The following is a 20,581-nucleotide window of genomic DNA, read 5'->3' as shown; positions in this document are numbered from 1 at the left end:
TGTATTTAATAGCAATTTATTAAACTGTTGAACAAGCAGAACATATGACGCCTTTGACTTCCAGCAGTCAACTCTCCTCTCATCCACTGTCCTCTCAGATGCTATGTTTTACACATGCAGCTGGTGCTGGATAAGCCAACTAAGCTGCATTGATTTAAGCCTGAAAGATACGCCAAGGAGCTAGCGCTAATGGGAGAGAGGACTTCCTGTGATTTCTCATAAAATAAAAGCTGCTTTATTTCTGGTGAAAATCTTAAAAGCACTGAATTACAACCACGGTGTACTTTTTTTGTCCTGCCTCCTGCACCCCTCACCTAAACCAAATGGAGTATTCCCAGTAGATGAGAACACATCTGACACGCGTTGTTATGGATCCCACTGTTTTTCCCACTGCAAGACATGCCCTGCGTAGCGTTCAAGCGCTAGGATTAGCCAGACATCCATACTCACGCCGCTAGCCTGCTATTTCCTAACTGTATGTTCAATTCAGTGGGTGTCTGGTGTTGAGTAATGGGAAACATTAATTCTGAAGGACTATGAGTTAACAGTTTGAGTCAAGCATAGAGGCTGTATTATGTGTAGCTTGGAAAATAGTGATATGGGGAACTGAATTTAATGAATTGACTATTTATCAGACCACAAATGAGACAAGAATTAGCACAACAAACCAACTCTCTGTCTCACTCGCTCTCTTCTTCACCATCTCCTCCTGCTTGTTCTAGAGGTGAGGGGGCGTCTGACAGCTCAGGGATCTCATTTTGCCCTTTTCTTTCCTCCTTGTCAGATCTCTTTTCTTTTGACTGCTGCACACCGGCCGCAGCGCACCGCAGGACAGATAGGCCGAGTTCTGCCATTTGAAATGCAGTTTTGGGATGTTTTGGAGGTTTGCACTGTCCACCAGCATCTGCTGCTCTCGCCTCAGCTCCCAGCACCGAGACCTCACCAGGCTGCCCTGTGATTCTTTTTATTTTTGGATGGTGCAAACCTCCAAAACCTCCCGACGGTGCAGCTCCTCAGTGTAGCAGCAGCAGTCCCGAGAAAAGAGATCTGACAAGGAAGAAGAAAAATTCAGTGCTCCATATCGCTATTTTCCAAGCTACACATAATACAGCCTCTATGCTTGTCTCAAACTGTTAACTTGACTCAAACTGTCCTTCAGAAGTAACGTTTCCCATTACTCAACACCAGACACCCACTGAACACTCAATTAGGAAATACCAGGTTAGCGGCACAAGTATGAACTCCTGGCTAATCCTAGCACTTGAATACTATAAACTAAGTTATAAGCAACTTTGGGTTTGTTTTCCTGTGAAGTCGCTTACAAATATTTGTAGTCATCAGTTGTGGTTTTTTGGGCTTGTTTCTAAAGTGTAGTTGCTTATTTGGGCTTGCTCCCTATATGTCTAACATTAAATAAAGTTTGACTGAGCTCCATCTAAGTTGTCAAATATTGCTGCCTGCTGTCAAAACCACACATGTGCTAGCCAACATTAAAATCCTTAGCTGCGCTCCAGTGGTACACCAGTTAGTGCGTGTACCACATAACGTTAGGTCCTCACCGCGACGGCCCGGGATTGATTCAGACCCAACCCGTCATTCCCTCTCTCTATATCCCATCCTGTCTCTCTCCGCTATACCCATCTAATAAAGCGAAAATACAAAACAAGAACATAATCTTTAAAAATCCTTAGCAGATGTTTTTGATATGTTATTTAAATGCATGGTGCCAGACTACGACGCTAAGAAGGGAAGTTTTTCTTTTTTTGGATTTAACAAACAGGAACAGAACTAGGTTAAAAGGAAAAAACAACAAGGATAAGGACAAGAGACAAATTTTTTTCCATACATCAACTGAGATGGCCAGTCAAAGGTCCATTGTGTAATTTTTTTAATGTTTGCTTAAAAGGCAGACGAGATATTTTTGTTTTGCCTTCACATATATAATTACTTAATAATTTCATTCTTTCATTTATTCATTCTTCATTTTTTGTTGGCCAGTTGGATTTTTCAACTTCTTTAGAGTTAAAAATGTAAAATTGCAAATAACAGTATTTTTGAAATGGTTGCTTATGAAATGCAAAATAAATTCATACACACACATATATATATTTGTATATATATAAATTGATCAAGTAGCCTCTCTCACACTGTGTAAGGTAAGATCATTTGTGCTGTTTTTTATTTTTTATTTTTCATTTTTGGAGAGCCAAGTCACTTCTTTTGGGCTTGTTTCCATAGACCTGGTTGCCTGATTCCCTTGTGAGATCTGACAAGTTCATAAATGACAACAGCTAGAGACAGCTAGCGGAGCTTTTTGGAAGACAATGTTGGTTACTCAAGCATAATAGACATTTTTGTTTATCAAATTGTCAGAAATATCAGGAAAATGCATAGATGTCTGTCAAATAAGGTAACACGGACTCATTGCCTTTACTGTACACGGACCGATCGTGCTATCATGCGTAGTCGCTCCCCCATAGGCCCATTCTGAGCCAGGAAAAACTCTGTGCAGTTGTACTACAGTATTTAGCAACAGCTGTCAAGCCCAATATACTTTATCAAATACTAGGGCACATTCAATTTGCAAACACGTTGGTAAGTTGCCAGTGGATATGTTGAATGTTTTCTTTGAGAGAGGGGGAGGTTTTCCTGTCTGTGACTTTTCAAGAAAACCCTTTCAAGAGCAAACTATAAAGGAACGTCTCCACCTATGATTCGTGCTTTTGTGCTGAACTGTTGTATCATAAACACTTTCAGGAACTGGAGCCTCTAGGCTTAACCAAACACCTATAAACTGAGCAAAACAAATTCTACTGCTGGGTTCAGCACAGTAAAGATTACCTAGTCAGCATCACCTGTGTGTACAGACTGGCTTTGTTCACACTGTTGAGAGACAGTTGAAATTTATTTCTAATAAAGCAAAATATGATGAAAATCAGAAAACAGTAACATGCCATGATAAGCTGTTTTATGTGTAACCGTAAGTGGCCATCTTAGCCATGTTTCTCATAATCAGATTATGATCTTACACAGGTTATCTTAACCCTGTTTTGATGACAATTGCAATATTTCAAATAAACATCTGGTTATTATCAATCAATGAACTGTCATAACCTGGATCCAAGGCCATGACAAATATGGGAATAGACACAATGGATGGCGGTAAATAAAGGTATTTATTGTAATAAAGTAAACATCTGTAGTATAACCACAACTACAAAATGTGGAGTGTAACAATCAGTAACATCAGTGATGTAAATGTGATGTGTGAGCAGTAGGGTGTAAGGTGTTGTAAAGCGGAAACAAAGGCAAAAGCTTGCAGATGCTGGCTGGGATGAGTCTGGGTGAAAGAGAGCCAGAACAACGCTGGGAGTTGGCCTTTTATCCTATGGGAGCACCGAGCCCAGGTGCTCTGAATCTGGCTGGCAGCCATACCTGTGTTCCTCTGGTACCTTTATGGACTCATAGGAAAACACAGTATCTCATAACCACACCCACATCAGTATAGTGGGTTAGGTTAGTCAGGGGCTGTTATCCCCCCCTCCTTAAAGTCGGTGTCCAAAGGAGATCATCGACATACTACTGACAAAAACCTCTCATTCCTCCCTCCACACCTCATCATGTTATCCTCTTGTGATACTACTGTTATATGGAAGATGATCAACACCAAAACCATTAGTAATTAAATTAACTTCCCAATTCTGAGGAATTAAGTCAAATTTTGGCAAAAATTGCAATTACTCAAACAAATGTTATTGCAAATGAAAAATGTTATATATAAAACAGGACCAGATGTGCAAGAATATGATGTTTGTCTTTTCTTAGACAATGTCTAAACAATCAGATATGTTTCCAGTTGGGAACATTCATGCTGTCATTCTGTGACTATGTAGATCATGGCATTAGACGTTATTTATAGCCAAGTTGTCTGTAGATTCTCTTTATTCCTGCAAAAACACAACACTGTCATGGCTTTCCTTAAAAGCCTCCAGGGGATATGTGGGTTGGTTATGTCTTCCTTTAAAATCATACACTTTGAGGCATACTAGTAAGTATCTTCAGTTGCTGTGTTGCTAGATTGAACAACTTTAAAGGATTATGGATTGGTAATGCACTAAATACAGAGGGATGCTGGTGAGAGCTCATACAATGTGTTACCATTCATTCCACCTCCCCTGATTCTGCCAGCCTCAAGCACAGCCCGTTCACACTGGGGAGAAGACTCTTAAAATAGAGATGGGGGGATATGGTGTATGCATTTACATTACCCTAAGACAGCGACAGAGATGGAGAAAGAAAAGAAAGAACAGGGAAGGAGCTGTGTGGCAGTCTTACCCCTCTGGGGGGTAAAAACTCTCTGATAACATCCAGGCCATAGAACAAGGACACTTCTCCTTTCAGATGACTCACTGCGAGGGCAGTGCACACAGGAGTGCAGATTGGACCCCACTGGCAAAGCAAGCTGCATTTGACTGCTTCATCAAATTACAACAAAGGCCCTTCGAGTGTGAGTGAGAGAGAAGAGAATATATATATATATATATATATGTATGTATGTGTATACACACACACACACATACATACATATATATATATATATATATGTGTGTGTGTGTGTGTGTGTGTGTGTATGTGTGTGTATATATATATATATATATGTGTGTGTGTGTGTGTGTGTGTGTGTATGTGTGTGTATATATATATATATATATGTGTGTGTGTGTGTGTGTATGTGCGTGTATATATATATATATATATATATATGTGTGTGTGTGTATGTGTGTGTGTGTGTGTGTGTGTGTGTGTGTATGTATGTATACAGAAATCAATTTCACAATGTTAGTAAGAATACTTTTCAAATAGCAAATGTATGCAAAATCATATATGATAAGAGCTGAAGTCCTGATGTCACCTTCCATCTAGCCGCTGTTCAACCAGCCTCTAACTCAATGTAATCTCTTATTGAGCTTCTCTTATCTGCCTTTTTGAAAACGGAAACGTATTCCTGGGGTTTTCTATCCATACTGTATTATAACATAAATATAGTTTATGTTAACATACAGTAGAAGTCAAAGTTTGGACACACTTTCTTATTAAGTGTGTCCAAACTTTTACTGTAAATGACTTTCAAATACAATACTTCGTATCATTAGTCAAAACCTTTGTAAGCTTTACAAAGTTAAACAACAATTAACTTGTTAGCGTACAGAAAAGCTACAGCTCCCATGGAAATATCCCAGTGCAACACAACACTACTACATCCTTGTTTTTTTATCCATGAAAACCAACAACTCTCTTCTAATGTCAGTTCCAACTTTAGCTGTAATGCCTGCAGTCTTACTGCTATTGTTACAGCTATGTCTGGAAAGCTATGTCTGTATATAAAGATGGACATAGCAAGGCACAATGTCACCCATTGGTCTGCACTGGTTTGAAGCCCAGAGTTGCTGTTTACAGTTGGTTCCATTTGGAGCCAGGACTTTCCAAATATGGAAACATGCCCCACTACCTCGGACCCAAGCTAATGCTAACTTACCGGGAACACCGAGCGCTGCACACTTGACTTAAATTTCAAGATGTGGTTGGTGCAAATTGATGTCAATGCAATGACCCGCTCCACTGTTCTGCAATACAACAGGCAAAACAACTAATTTGTTAGTTTTTCATTAAAATGCTTTTTTCAAATTAAATTGCTTTGAATCATTACACTGGACAAAAGAATTTTGAAAAATTTACCTAAACACTAATGTGTTTATGACAATAGGACGTTGTTATTGCATCAGTAGTTCAGACATGTTTACAACCTGACATGATATTATTGCTGAGCCTAGAAAATAATATACATGTCCAAGTGAACTCCATGTCTCCATGTGCACCAATCCACTGTCCAGGAAACACATCTGTCTTCTGCTCCACAGATCACTACCTGGTCAGCTGAAATGATGAATATGCAGTACATAAATGACATCACGCACTGTCACACTATGATAACAGACAGAACAGCTTTCAATAATAGAGAAGGGTTCATGCCATATTAACATCACAGTAAAATCACAAGTGCATGAAGCCTCAGGGAACTGAAAATGCTGCTTAATCTCCCCAAAGACCAAAATGACCTCTAAAAAAACATGAACCACAAGGCTGGAGCACAGTAAATAATTGCATCTCTCTCACTTATTGGCGACGCCTTTAATATACTGGTAATTGCCTTGCTTTCTTACAGAAAACATACATTCACATCTTATGGAAATGACTCTGACCCCTCTGGGATTAGTGAGGGAAAGCAGATTTTTTTTTTTTGCCTCAACTGCAGCGTTATGAGAAAATGAGGGCATGATAACAGTCCTCTGCCCTTCCCAGTTCCATTAATTCCAGCATGTAGCTTTAAGAGAGTCTGACCCAGAATAATCACTGGTTTCAAGAGGAGGTCAGCAGAGATGTGCTGTAAAGCTGAGACAGCCTCAAGTATGGACGCTCTAAACAATTGAGCTCAACTACTGCTCTCTTTGTAAAAGAGAAGCACTACAAGCAAAGGTACTACACACTACCAAAATACTCAATCTGGCCATTGCTGATAGAGTTGAAGGATTCTCCATGATTTTAAAATGATTACTTCCCAGGAATAAATCACTCTTTTCCCGGGATTCCTGGGATTTCTCTCCATAAATGGAATTTAATTTTAACCACAGAACTGCTAGAAATTAATTACATAATGTTTTTCTTCCATATTCATTAGATTATGTGGTAGAACGGCAATTCTTTTTAAAAATAGATGGATCTTTGAGGTGAAAAAAACACACTGATCTTCTGATTTTCTGCTGAAAATAAAAAAAAAGTGCTTGTGGAGCTGTTATGTTACAAATGGTTTCACTGTTAAACTTGGAATCTGTGTGCAACAGCATACTGGTCTGACATTTAGAAAAACATTAAACATTAATTACCGTTAGATCTTGACAATGCTGTTGAGAGATTTAGTTACTGCTGCTGTGCCACGTGCATGAAAATGTGCACAGCACAACTCTGAATTTGGATATGCATGAATCGATCCTGCTGTTGTGTGATGACTGCAGGTACTTAATAAATTAAAAGGAAACTATGCTGCGTACAAATGATTGCAAACAAACTATAAGTACTAGAGTTTCAGTGAAACCCCAGTTTATTCACTATTGCACGTCAATGAATTACAACATTCACTGACATGCACCGTGGGGCGGCTGTGGTTCAGGAGGTAGAGCGGGTCGTCCACTAATTGGAAGATCAGTGGTTCAATCCCCAGCTCCTCCAGTCAACATGTCGCAGTGTCCTTGGGCAAGATACTGAACAGCCATTGCTCCCAGTGGCTGCACCAGTGGTGTGTAAGTGTGTGTATGAATGTGTATTAGATTAGATCCTGATGAGCCGGTTGGTACCTTGCATGGAAGCCTCTGTTATCAGCGTGTGAATGTTGACATGTATTGTAAAGTGCTTTGAGTTGTCGGAGGACTAGAAAGGCATTATATAGATTTTTACTGTTTACAATTGGTAAAACGCAGAAATCTAACATGTTACAGTTTTAATCTCAGAAAGCTGTGTTTTGATAGACATTTCAAAATGTAATCCACACAAAACAGAGAAAAACATAAGAGGCAAAACAAAATATATGAAAACTTTTGTAATTTTGGAAAGGACCATGTGTGCCTCTATCAATTAAAGCCATGCAAATTGTATATATTCTGCTCTCTGTAATGTTTATTATAGACAAATATCTGTAATGAAATGTGGAAAAAAGCCTGATGGACATATTTTTTTCTGTAAAGCCTACTTTCATTTTCATTAAGGTGTGGGTTTGTCGCGAGTGTTAGACAATGCCTGAAAGCACAACCGTGGATTTTAAACAATATTTAAGGACACAGTTAGTCTGCAGCTGAAATTTGATGCATTTATGATCCCATAATAACGGCACTTTGAGGTTGATATATAGCTATGACCAGTAAGTGGTAGGTTAATGAGGTTCGGAGAAAGCATCTTCGTTTTAGTACATAGTCTTTTGTACATGGTGCACACACATGCTAAATTCCTGCATTCTCGCAGGTATCTTACCTGGGAAATGGGAGCAGATTTTGGGGAGAAATGCTGGGAATTTTTTGAAATGTCAATCTCAGACATTCAACTCTAATTGTTCAAAAAGATGTATTACGAAAGGTTACAGTGATATACTGTAGTGCTTTTAAAACTGATAGAAGTAAAGCAAGTCATCCAGTCAGAAAATTGTTCTGTAAAACCAGTATTTTAAACCCTTCTGCTTTGTTTTTATTTTATTTTGCACATTTTTGTTCATTGAAATTTCAAGTACAGTTTCTGCAAATCACTACTAAATGAGCAGGGTTGAATGTTAGCTCTCCAAAGAGCTAATATTACAACAAGTTGCGTGCATGCTCTGTCTGAGACAGATTTTTCTCCCAAACATTGTGCACCTTTAGAGTTTTGAAAGGCAACCTACAAGGACTGAGTTTGTCAAGGTGTTGTCCAGGGTTTCTGCCAAAAAGTTTGTTAGCCCAACCAGGTAGTGGCAATGTGTAAAGGTGTTACCAGTGATACACAGTGTTCAGGCATACACCAATTAGCCTACATTACTTTCCCATCGTCCCCACCACCATTTTGCTTTTTTTATAGAAATAAAACCCATTTAGTTAATTTCCATGTATCAGCGTCCAAGTTCATTAAATGAAGAAACTCATTTGTAAAATACTAAGGGTGTTATCAATACTTAGTCGGACAACAGACACTACAATTGTACAGTGAAAGTGTCTGCTCTGTGACCAGAGAGCAGCAGCAGAGTCGCAGCACAGAGTAGCGCAGCAAGACGTCTGTCCTCCCTCCTGCTCTCTGCTGTAAACACACATAGCTGTTAGCGAGCAGCTGCTCTCATGTCTCCCCGGATCTCTGTGTGTTTTCAGCAGAAACTCTCCCACTCTCCGCCTGCTCAGCCTGCTCTCAGATGGTCGGCAGGTTGCTCTCTCTCTCTCTCTCTCTCTCTCTCTTTCTCTCTCGACCACACACGCACTGAGCTATTCCTTAAAGGAGTAAGACGTATAACACATTTTAGCTTAGAAAACATCTTAAAATACTTTTAAAAAAATCCCTGATGCTAAGGCCTGGCAGGGGGTCAACTCAGGCCCGGCAGCCCGCCAGGCTTGCAATACACTGATGGAAACCCTGGTTGTCACAATGGTGCCATGTTACACTTTGGGTGTTTCCCACCACAACAGAGAAGAGTAAGGTTGCAACCTGCAGTTCAAGAGACAGGAGGGTAATGGGTGTAACTGCAAATACCTACCTCAATACTGACACATAAAATAAAAACAATAAGGTTGAAACAGCCTTTTGTTCCTGTTTAACAGCGGGAATCAAATCTGTGCCATGTGTGATGGCGTGTTTGGCATTACCTACTGCTGTCTCATACTGTATAAGTCTGCAGGGCACAGGGGTAAGTAGCCACTAACCTACTGTGCTTTCTGCTCTATTTATTCATGACTATTTATTTCAGTTTTTTCATGTATATTTTTGGTTTGTTTGTTGCTTGTTTTTGTATTTTATTGTTTTGTTTGTTGTATTTGTTCTCATGTGTACTTGTTTATACTGTATGTAACTGTACTGTATGCAATACTGGGAATGATAGCAGGGCTGTATACTGTATATATGTATAATGTGAATATGTGAAATTTTTCAATGTATGGAAATGCACTGGCGGCTTTTCAATGCATATAGCAATAAATCCCTGCCTTCCTTGTCACAGTTTATCACAGGTTTTAATGTTGCATTGCTACTTTATCTTATGTGTGTATGTGTGTGGGATAAAGCAGATGATAGGACTGGGGACTTTTGGGACGTTTAGATTATAGAGCAAAAGCGAGGCTCTTATGCTTTGCGGTGCTTGCACAGAGCAAAACTCTCGAGGGGAGTGAGGGAGGCTATGTGGAAGCTTCAATTCAAGCAACTCCAGACACATGATTACTCAAACACACTCCCTGACCTTTCTGCTCTCCTTAATACACCTGTCTCTCAGGGGTTTCTCCTCTTCTTGTATTGTTCTATACATACACTGAGGACAACAAAACAAGAAAACCATAGATGGAAATAGAAAAAGCTCTGCGTTATTTAAAGAATTAAATTTTGAGGTTTTAACAGATTATTTATATCAAAAATTATGCATAAAAATGTATCTAATTCTAAACTACTTCTCATCCACCTGTTTACCCGGAGGTCTAACTACAGTATAAGCTACAAAGATATTCTTAGATCACTCAGAGACTCAAACCTGGTGCCTGCATCTAAATCTGCATCAGATATTTTGCCAAGCAAGAATTTTTGGCCACACTAGAGATTGTAGATTGGTCAGTCCAACACTTTGGTCCAGACTACATTGTCTACATACAATACAGTCAAGGTTTCCAGAGGATGAATCTTAATAAATTTAGTGATGATTTTACACACTCGGCAGGTCAAACCCACCACATACATAAAAAAAATTATTAAAAAAAAAATAAAATTAGAAAGTGTGTGCTTTTTTTTACTGCAAAAAGGTGAACAGCATTTTAGGATGCTTGATATTTGATAATATGCTTTATGTTTATATTGTTATTTAGGCCTATAAACTGGGGTTATGGGGAAATCTGTAATGACTGCTTCACACTAAAGAAAGTGAATGGATCAAAGGTCACTAGCACTTAACTATCTATGTCACAACTCTACAAACTGTTCTTCACGGGGATCCAAAGTATTTACTGATGAAGTAGTCCTGATCTCACCTGATTAACCTTCCTCACTGTAATGCACTGAAACCTGACAAGACACTCTAGTGTAATCTAAGTGTCTGTTGAGAGACAATGCATAAATTCACTGGAATCATCTCCACTTGCACAAGGAAATAAAATCCACACAAGTGAGTGTAATCATGCGTACAGTTTAAAAGAAACACCCAACTGTCATTTAGGAAAATATATGGCCATTACAAAGGCTGAACTCCTCAGAGAAATGCACTATTCATATGAAAAATATGGCAGGGCTGCCTTTCCAGTCCAATAAACTCAATAAACTGTTAATGATAAAGCAAATTGAAAATGTCAGAAGGTATACAAAATGCTGAGAAGAATTCTGTGCAACCTTGATGAATGGTTCTGCATATTGGATATTTATGAATCATGAGGCTACATGGTTTGCTCCATTATCCCATTTAAAACTCATTTTAACTGGCACCTGGCCCACAGTCCTGAACACAATAGAATCTGTTATGAAACTCAAGGCAAACTTAAACACATTGTTGAAGTCGTGCCTCACATTAATAAATTCTTCACTAAAGGAAAGCAAAGTCTAATTCATCACATCTGTCTGCAGGCCTTAATATGTGTTGATAAGGCAACATGTCTGAGAAAAAGAATGACGGCATATTTCTGGCATCACGTACTAACATTCTCACACAATATGGCATGCAAAGCATGAGGACATCTCTAGAGACATCAGCACCTTTTTTATCCGCTATAATTTTTGCAGACAGTATCATATTGTGGCAGCAGCTCAAAATTGGCCATTAGCAAAATGCTCTATTGTTATTTTAATCCGCTGCTCATTTTTTCCTTTGTTTGGCATTTTTTTCACTCTCTCTTCTCCCATTGTGCAGAGCACTTTTTCAGAGATAAGGCTTCAACATCCCCTGATCCTCCTGAAGGGGGAGGATCAGGGGATGGCAGATTATGGGGGTTAAGGTCCCAATATCTGAAAACTAGAACTGATTTTTGATCCTCACAGCTAATGAACATCATTCTTTGTGTGTCTATTTTTCAGAACCAGATGTTACTTTTTATTGATAACTGTCAGGCCTTCAGACATGGGTTAAAATGCATTATATGGTTATCATAATCCCATCACATTGGCTTAGTATTATATTATAGTCAACAAATCTTATGAAAAACCAAAACCAACAATGCGTTGGTGAGTCCTGCAATACTGTCTGACTTCCCCAGCATGTCTGTGGCTCTCAGCCTAAAGCCCTTTGATTCCTATTGAATATTTGATTCCTATTAAAAATGGGTAACAATTATATAGTCTCTCTTTTTTAAAAAGGTTAAATAATTTTCTAAAACAAAGCATAAAGCCTTATCCTTTAATGATGACATAACAAAATAAATGAAAAATGATTGTGGTGTGGAAGTTGAGTTGATATTTAAGTTGCATGTTGCATTAACATGTTATATATCTGGCACAACACAGTTATAAGGGTTATTATTGCCCACTTGCCTTTACTTGTAATTTAATGATGCTCATGACCTCTGATTATAATGTCTTCTAGTAATATATTGCATAATTTCTGAGCCAGTCAGGTTCATGCTCCAGATACTCAAGCAAATGACAATTTTCCACTTGTTGGTTGTGTTAGCTGCACAGTTGTGGAAGAATTTGAGTTTTATGCAGCATAGCTGAGAAGGTTCATCCTGCGTCCACTAAAAGGAAGAGCTGTGATACCTTTGAGTCTCTATTTGCCCGTTGAATATGCAATCACGCCTTTGTTGGAACTGAAGAGGGCTGTGTGCTCAAGCTCTCAGACTAAGTGACGGGGCAAATATAACCCAGCATGTATACACACACGCACACACACACACTCACATACACCCTTTCAAATAGCTCTGTGATAGAAAGCTCTATTGCCAAGATACACAGGAACCAAATTACTTATTCCCATTATGTTGTGTTTCTAATTTGTTGATTATGGTGTCTAAATCCTCCTAGATCCTGCTCCAACTAAGACATGCCACTGATATCAACTGAGTGTTATAAGCCTTGAGATTGGCCAGGAGTTCACAATCCCTGCTCTCATCTCCTCCACTGATCAACAACAAAACATGAAAGACACAGACATGTCACTGGGGGGTTTCCTGCTTCAAATCGAGTCATATGAGCAATATCTCCTTTATAACGATCCATTTAAACTCTTATTAGACTCTGAGAAATAAAAATGTAGGCATATAGGCTAATTAATCACATTCAAATATGGAGTGCCTTGGTTATCCAAGATATCTTCCCATGTATAACATTTATTAAGACTTGAGCTTATTTGAACATGTAAACACACTCTAAGTGACTCCTCCAGAGGTCAAAAACATTGGTGGGGGATGCGGAGAATCACCATCATCCTTGTAGATAGATAATTTTGTATTTTGACATTTTTCCCTTGGAGGACAATAGAGTAACTGTGTTCCACTGGACTTCTATAACAAATTTTACCTCTAAACATCTTTTCATCATAATTCAAAACGCACTGTTCGGAATTATCTCTACGCCTTGGCTGCATTTTCAGAATATCAGCTGCATGTGGTTGTGTTGCTTTGAAAAATACAGGCTCTGAGGTGTAGGAGTTAAGCTCTCCTCAGTAGATATCCAGTATTAGGGAGATAAATACCACAGTTGGCTCTCCAAAGAGTTCCAGAGATTTATGGATTGCCTCAGTGCAGCAGGCCTTTGGGAGGCAAATATCCAATGAAATCAAAAAATCCAAATGTTTTGGTAGTGTGCAACACACACACATACACACACGTACAGTCCATCCTTGCCTGTAAGACTGAGCAGCTGCAGCTAATACTATGGCTGTACTGAAAGAACACTGTTGCATTGCTTAAGTCGAAACATAATTCATAGAGGAAAACAAACAAACCAAAAAAAAAAGGTGAGGTGGGTGGAGTGTGTATAGCCAAGAGTGTTGCATCATCCCATTAATTACTCCCACTGCACAATGTCCTCCACTACAGTGTACATGACCCACATGCTCAGAAAGATAAGCAGGGCTGTAAAGAGCATGGGAATAGAGTGAAAAAGAAAAAAAAAGAATCAAACAAACAGGGCAATTCTCCAATCAACTCAGCCCCTCACTGTCAAAGTTTTTATTTCAGCCTATGTCTCAATCCATGTCAATTACCACTGAGTAGCTGGGAACAAAATAAAGAAGGTGGGGGGACTTTCTGTTGTTCATTTATTAAGTATTTTAGTGGAAGTGGCCCGCTGAGAGATGCTCCCCACACCAGGAGAAGGCCAGTTAGTGAGAAGGGCCATGACGGATAAATCTGATCCTTTGTAGAGGCAGTATTGATCCAGCAAAAGCTCACTACATGAATCAAGTATGAGCTCTGTGCTGTTAGTTCCTTCACTCTGTGGGATGGATGTGCTTCAGTGGAATAGAAACACACACTTTCTCATGTAGCCCAAACTGGACAAGCTGGTCATTAAACCCAGTCAGGCTGAGGGCTGCTGGCACTATGGTGGAAACCTGAACCCGAATTTTATGAGATATGAATGTGGGGATTTGTGTTTAGGAGGAGATCAGTAACATTGTTAGCCCTAAGAGCTTATACAACATATGTGAGTTTAAAGTAAACTGAGTGAAATACAGCAAGATATATTACCATATTTTCACTACCATAATTTCAAATATTTAATTGATCATCTTTCTGGTTAGGCCAACTCCTCAGGTTGTCATCCTGCACAGAAACCTGCATTAAGTAGCTGTACAAGAATTTGTTTTGTCTGGTTTTCAGTGGAGAGTTTTACTGTCCCATGATGGTTTAAATCGTGTTTCACGGTGTTTTCAAGTCCAAAAAACAATAGTAATACAGTTATAATACCTGTTATTGAATATTTACACAATGCTTTATTCATCAGAGCTTACATTCAAATATAATTATTAAATTTCCAAAACCTATATGAGCTGAACCCCAGCCCTCTTATGTCAAGCATTCACTATGCAGTTATTTGTTTTGGTGGGAAAATGAACCTTATAATAGCAGTTATGTATGGTCCAATTCTGCCTGTGTCTCTTCTGTACTAATTGCTTTGCCAGTCAATGGCGAGTCATTTATGGTTCCCTCCTTTGCTTAGCAACAGCAAGTTTCTCTCTTCTTCTTCTCTTGTCTCTCTCGATGGTGTTTCCAGAATGGTCAGATGAACCAGCATCCATGTCTTGTCTCTTACACTATTTCACAGGGACAACCTGTTCCTTCTGGATTTAACAGACTGCTGAGCACAGGGTGTTTACGACACGCACGCACACACACACTCACATTCTTACAGACACGCACACACACACACACATCTCCAGAGGATAGGATCTCAGAGAAGCAACACAGCCTATTTCACTGCAAATTAGGTTAATCACGCTCCAGAGAGGCCCAGTTAATAACCCTCATAGAGGCTATTAAGATGGCACCTAAATCACAGGAATATCTGAATATCTGATGGCTTCTTACACAGTAATGCCATGTTTAGCCCTGGAGTTCTTCATAGCACTAGCTGTGAGCACTACGACTGGTCATATACATGCCGAGAACCTCTAGACTTCTATCTTGCAAGAGCAATTTTTTCTCACTGGTGAAAACACTTCAGCTTAGAGTATAATATATTAGGAACCCTGGTTCATTAAGCCAGCGATATTAATCAGAATTAGACGATTAGTCAGATCCACAACAGTTTTCTTTTTTAAACAGGGATAACACACAGAATACTAAGCACAGGCTCACCGGGAATATCAATGAGAAAAGAATTTCTGACTTATTTTGCTCACAATTCATTAAGCCACCTTCTTTCTCTTTCTTACAAAATATTCTAAGCATCCTTTCAAACTAACACTCTAATCACTTGACATATCACAGTTACCCCATTTCCAGTTATTATGGGAATTAAGAATTTATCCAGGCCAGAAGACAGGATAAGATAGATATGTGTAGGAACAGCCACCTTTACTTAACAATCCTGTTGAAGTCAAGGTGAAGCAGACAAATGAGGCCCACCTAAAGAGCAACTAGTGTCTCTGCCAGTGATATTTTGCAGCTGCAGTGTGCCGCGGCTTTATAGCATCTCCAGTTTCTCAGCGATATGGGAGCTCACTGTGGGAAACCTAAAACTGTGTGACATCAATGAGAGATTGAGCCCGGAGATGCCAAGAAGGGGAGAGATGAATCCCTGCTGGTTAACCCTCAAGTGAGACACTATCCGGTTCAAGCTTGTTAAAATTTTGTACCATTACAGGCGCTCCCATCTTCAATCAGAACTAAATTTATCTTCTCTGAGACAAATATACCATGTTTGAAACCTGAGGAACACATTGCTTTGCCTGTAAAATGGTACATTCAGGTGGAGCATGTTCTGTTTTATTCAACAACTAGACATGTTGGTCTACTGCATCTTCCTAAAATAACTCTTTTTTTCATTTGCATCCTGTGCAATAGTTTGTGCTTTGCCGGCAATATTTAACAACATACACTAGTCAAGCCAATAAACAAACCTCTTGACAGAGTTTGAGTGTCGAGTGGTTTAATTAGAACAGAGAACCTTCCCACTACTGGTAATGATGAGAGTTTTACTTGATTTTTGACTGTGACCCAAAGCAACTGTGTTCCACAATAAGCATGAATGTGCCACTGTATACAAATAACTTAAAGGTGCAATAATTTAAAATTGCAACATCATTGGTGTTGAGATTTGTTGATATATGATGTATACAGAAAATTAATCAACCACAATTCTGATAATTGATTTAAGTAATTTATTAAGCATCTTTTTACATGAATCCAAACTAAATATGTTGGGGTTTCAGATTGTTGGTCAAGCAAAACAACCAATTTTAAAATAACAACTTGGGCTGTGGGGACTTGTGAAGTGCTTTTTTACTATTTTCAATATTTTAAAATTCATACATTAATGAAGTAATCAAAGTTAGTTGCAGCCATAAAAATATATATATTTTTAAATTCATTACAGCAGAAGTCTCTAACTATACAGCAAGGCAGGGCAATATGGTTGAAGGCTTGGCAGTTGAAATAGTTATCACACTGCGGGATATTTTGTCAATATCAACATATATCACATGCATGAAAAATCACAAATATGTAATCAATATGATATTGAATTAACTGTGTTCCACTGTGAAGCATGAGTGAAAACCTCACACATACATACATACAACTACTTACTCTGTTAGTTTTTAACCACACTTTTGTGAAATGATAACATGACATGATAAAACGATAGTAATCACTACACCATTCAACTGTAAGTCTCTAAAGAATGATACTGAAATATTACCCAACTCTAGGCTGCAGGGTGTCTTAATGAGATAATGTGCCCAGATTACATGAAGAGTAACTACAGTGGTAATCTTCAAAATCCTTGGTTTTAATTTATTTAGGTATCTATCTATCACTCATTCTCTCCAGGTTTGCTAAAGTCACTGCTATTGTGTTTACGCCCACATATCTAGTTTCTGTAGGTGGATGGTTCTTTGTCTGTTCCAACAGGTACAGTAGCCTTCTCTGCACATGCTCACTGCCCATTGTGTCCTCTTGTTATTCCAAAAACAATGAATAATCATGTGAAACACAGCCCTTAATGGAGAGCAAGAATTCATCCCAGTAAAAACCTTCCATCCAAATGTTTCCATCACTGTCTGGTATTAAATGACAATAACAAACAAGATTTCAGCCTGCGGTTGCGAACACAATCGGGAACATGGTGAATTACTACATAAATAGAGCAGTTTCAATCCATGACAGCAGCTACAGTTCATCCCACATCCCATTCTGACATTCCACATCATGTCAGCAAGTGACAGAGAAATTCCTGAAGATGTAAATCAGTTTCTCTGTACCTCTGACCAAACCATATAAAGATATGGGACCTAAATACATTTCATTGCATCTCGTACAGCTGCTCTGTCTACAGCGCATATTGCCATTTCCCTAAGAGGTCAGCCCTAAGATGTACAGTGTGTGTCATGCATAATTAATGTATGGATGCAAATGGGCAGGAATTAGATCTACCGGTGGGGATGAGATCTAGCAGGTGGCAAGAAAATCTCACCGCTGGCAGGTTTGGTCTCATTTCACAGCGTGTCATTACCTCTAAGCCTATTTTACGCTAAATGAATGAGCTCAATTTTAGCTTCTTTTTTTTTTTTTGCAGACCTCCAAACTAAGTCAAAGTATGTAGACTGGCCTCCCTCTGCTTCAGTTCAGGGCTATCGTTTTATCTATCTTGACAACAAAGAAGATATCAATGTATTGTTTTGTTCAGTGACTATTTCCTTTTTCATTGTACTGTTAGAACAATAGGAGACCAGGGGTTAAGTGTGAGTGGTTGTTGTTGGCATGAATACGGTAAAGGTTACCTCTCCATCCAGGCAACATGCCGTCCTCTCCTCTATCATGGATAAACTCTGCCTCAGTAAATACAGAAACCACTTCTATATTTTGGCCAAAAAAAATAACAACTAGCATTTTAAAGTAAAAAACTCTTAGATTAAAAACATTTTAATTGAATCATAATCCATTACAGAAATATATTCATCAATTTATACATTTTTTCACCTATAATTTCACCAACTAATTACCTTATTAATTGCGCGTTTCTATGAGAGCGCGTGCGTTTGTTTGTTCTCACAGGTGGGGAGGAGCTGACAGACCTAACCTTGACGTTGGGTCTGCGCGTGCGTCTGTACACGTGTGTTTTTGAGAGCGCGCGCGCGCGTGTCTCCGAGTGTATATATGTGTGTTGCTTGCGCCGTACTGTTGGCGACCCCAAGCGTACAGGATGTGAAGTTTTCGATCATATTATTCTTTTAAACCTCACAAAACATATCCATATATAAGCCTCCGCCTTAACATTCCTCAGTGTCAACACTACAGCGGAGACTATTCGGCGTACATTTCAATAACTTTGCTAGAACAGACCCTATGTGTGCATGTTCTTTACAGACCTATAAAATACATGTAGTCCAATCATCAATTCAGGCAGACTCATAACTTGCAGTGGCGTAGATTAAAAAACTGAGACAACATGTTGTCGAACAGCGGCGTCAAATGTGAAACAACGTAAAAGAATATCTACGCCTTTCGGTTACCCCCTAATTATTTGATAATTACCATGTAACTGCTATTAAATGAAATAAAATGAAGTCTTACCTGCGCGCAACACTCCGTTTTATCCACATTTTTCTCGACTGCCGAATCCGACTCAGTCCTTCAGGTATCCTCCCATTTAGATGGGTTTCCACCAGAGTCGACAATGGCTGATAAAAACACTCAAGTGACGGACCTTACTCCAGCTGTCAGTAACGCAAACATTATTTAAGCCATATCCTTCAACGTTGCGCACACAGAATTCATCCAACAACGCTGCTTGATCCCTCTAAAAAAAATACCACAACAAGAGTCAAGTCTCTTTTAAGTTGCTCGTCAATTGTTCTAATTGGCGATAATCTTCCTCCTTATCAGTTGAAAGGAGAGAGGTACGCGCGTGCAGGGGGACAGGTGAGCGGGAAACCAAAAGAGGTACGCTCAAACTTTGCCCTCACGCAAATCTTTCATTTTCCCCCAGGGTGCAAAGACACAGATATTTTGCTGCGGAGAACAAAAACAAGCCATGTAGTTGGCATCCTCGTCGCTGAAATGACAGCGCACCTTCTCCTACATTGTTGAAAGACAGATGAACGTCCAGAAATTGAGGGTGGAAGATGAGGATGCTCGGCTCTCTGAAGCACGGAGGAGACAAGTCACTGCTGGCAGGGGGTCCTCGTTATCTACTCACATCTCTGGAGGTGTTGAGGGGTGCGGAGGGGTAAGACAAAGTAAAAAAGGAAAAATTAGGATGCAACTGAAAAAAGGAAGAGGGGGAGCGACGAAGGAGAATCCTGAAGGTTGAGAGTTGTTTCAGAGGAGTTGGAGAGAGGGGGGGATGAGAGCTTTGTCATTCGAGAGGAGAGGAGGCTGGTCCGTCTCCTCCTGCTGCTCCTCTTCTCTCAGACTGACGAGCGACCTGCTTGCTGAGCCCCACACTGCCGTGACGTCATTTTAAAGCCAAATATGTCATGTGCTGGAGTGTCTCACGTCATATGGGTGCACAGTCTTGAGTGTCAGATTGAGTGTGACTATGGGCAGCAGTGTCCAGTACAAAACAGAACTGTACAGAGCCGCACAGTAAAGGACTGAAGCATCATGGTCATAGGAGTGAAGTGTGACGACTGTGTGTAAATTGTTGGAAATATACAGCATTATGTCAAAAACATATTGTCACATCAGCTGGCATTCAGGACCGAGTTACAGTGTTCATAATAATATATGATGTGGCCTTTTGTTTAAGGCATCCACGGCTGCTGCTGACCTTTATAGTGATAATAAAAGAACACCTAAAGTCAAATTTGTAATCATTTAATCTGACCTAATAAGTAGCATTTGAGTCCCCCACCCCTAAAAAAGTAAGAAGGAACAGTTTGCAATGTTCTTAATATGATGCTTATATTTTATATTTTTAATACACTTATTAATATTGTAATTATTATTATAATTTATACTGGCAGGCACAGTGGCAGTAGCATGGTTTAACATAGCAAACCAGCATAGAAGGCATTTTAAATTGGTTTCCAAAAAAAAAAAAATTTAAAAGTTGAAACAAGTAGAACAAGAATCAATTGAAATCACTGAAAGAAACAAAAGTAAATTTAAGTGATTTAATTAAATTAAAGTGATTACTTGATGTTTCAAATAGTTGGCATAATGGCACACAGGTA

General features: G+C 39.2%; 1 protein-coding gene across 1 annotated transcript in view; it reads right to left on the bottom strand.

The window, feature by feature from the left end:
- ajap1 (adherens junctions associated protein 1) overlaps window positions 1–20,231 on the bottom strand; it is a 56,818-nt gene extending 36,587 nt beyond the window's left edge. The window contains exon 1 of the mRNA XM_044352877.1: window positions 18,978–20,231. Coding sequence (XP_044208812.1) covers window positions 18,978–19,006 — 29 coding nt within the window. The 5' untranslated portion in view covers window positions 19,007–20,231. The remainder of the gene's footprint in view (window positions 1–18,977) is intronic.
- Between the last annotated feature and the right edge of the window lie 350 nt (window positions 20,232–20,581).

Source organism: Thunnus albacares, chromosome 5 (genome assembly GCF_914725855.1).
Source record: "Thunnus albacares chromosome 5, fThuAlb1.1, whole genome shotgun sequence".
NCBI classification, from domain to species: Eukaryota; Metazoa; Chordata; class Actinopteri; order Scombriformes; family Scombridae; genus Thunnus; species Thunnus albacares.
Note: the sequence above shows the minus strand (reverse complement) of the source record. Positions and strands in the feature narration are given on the sequence as shown.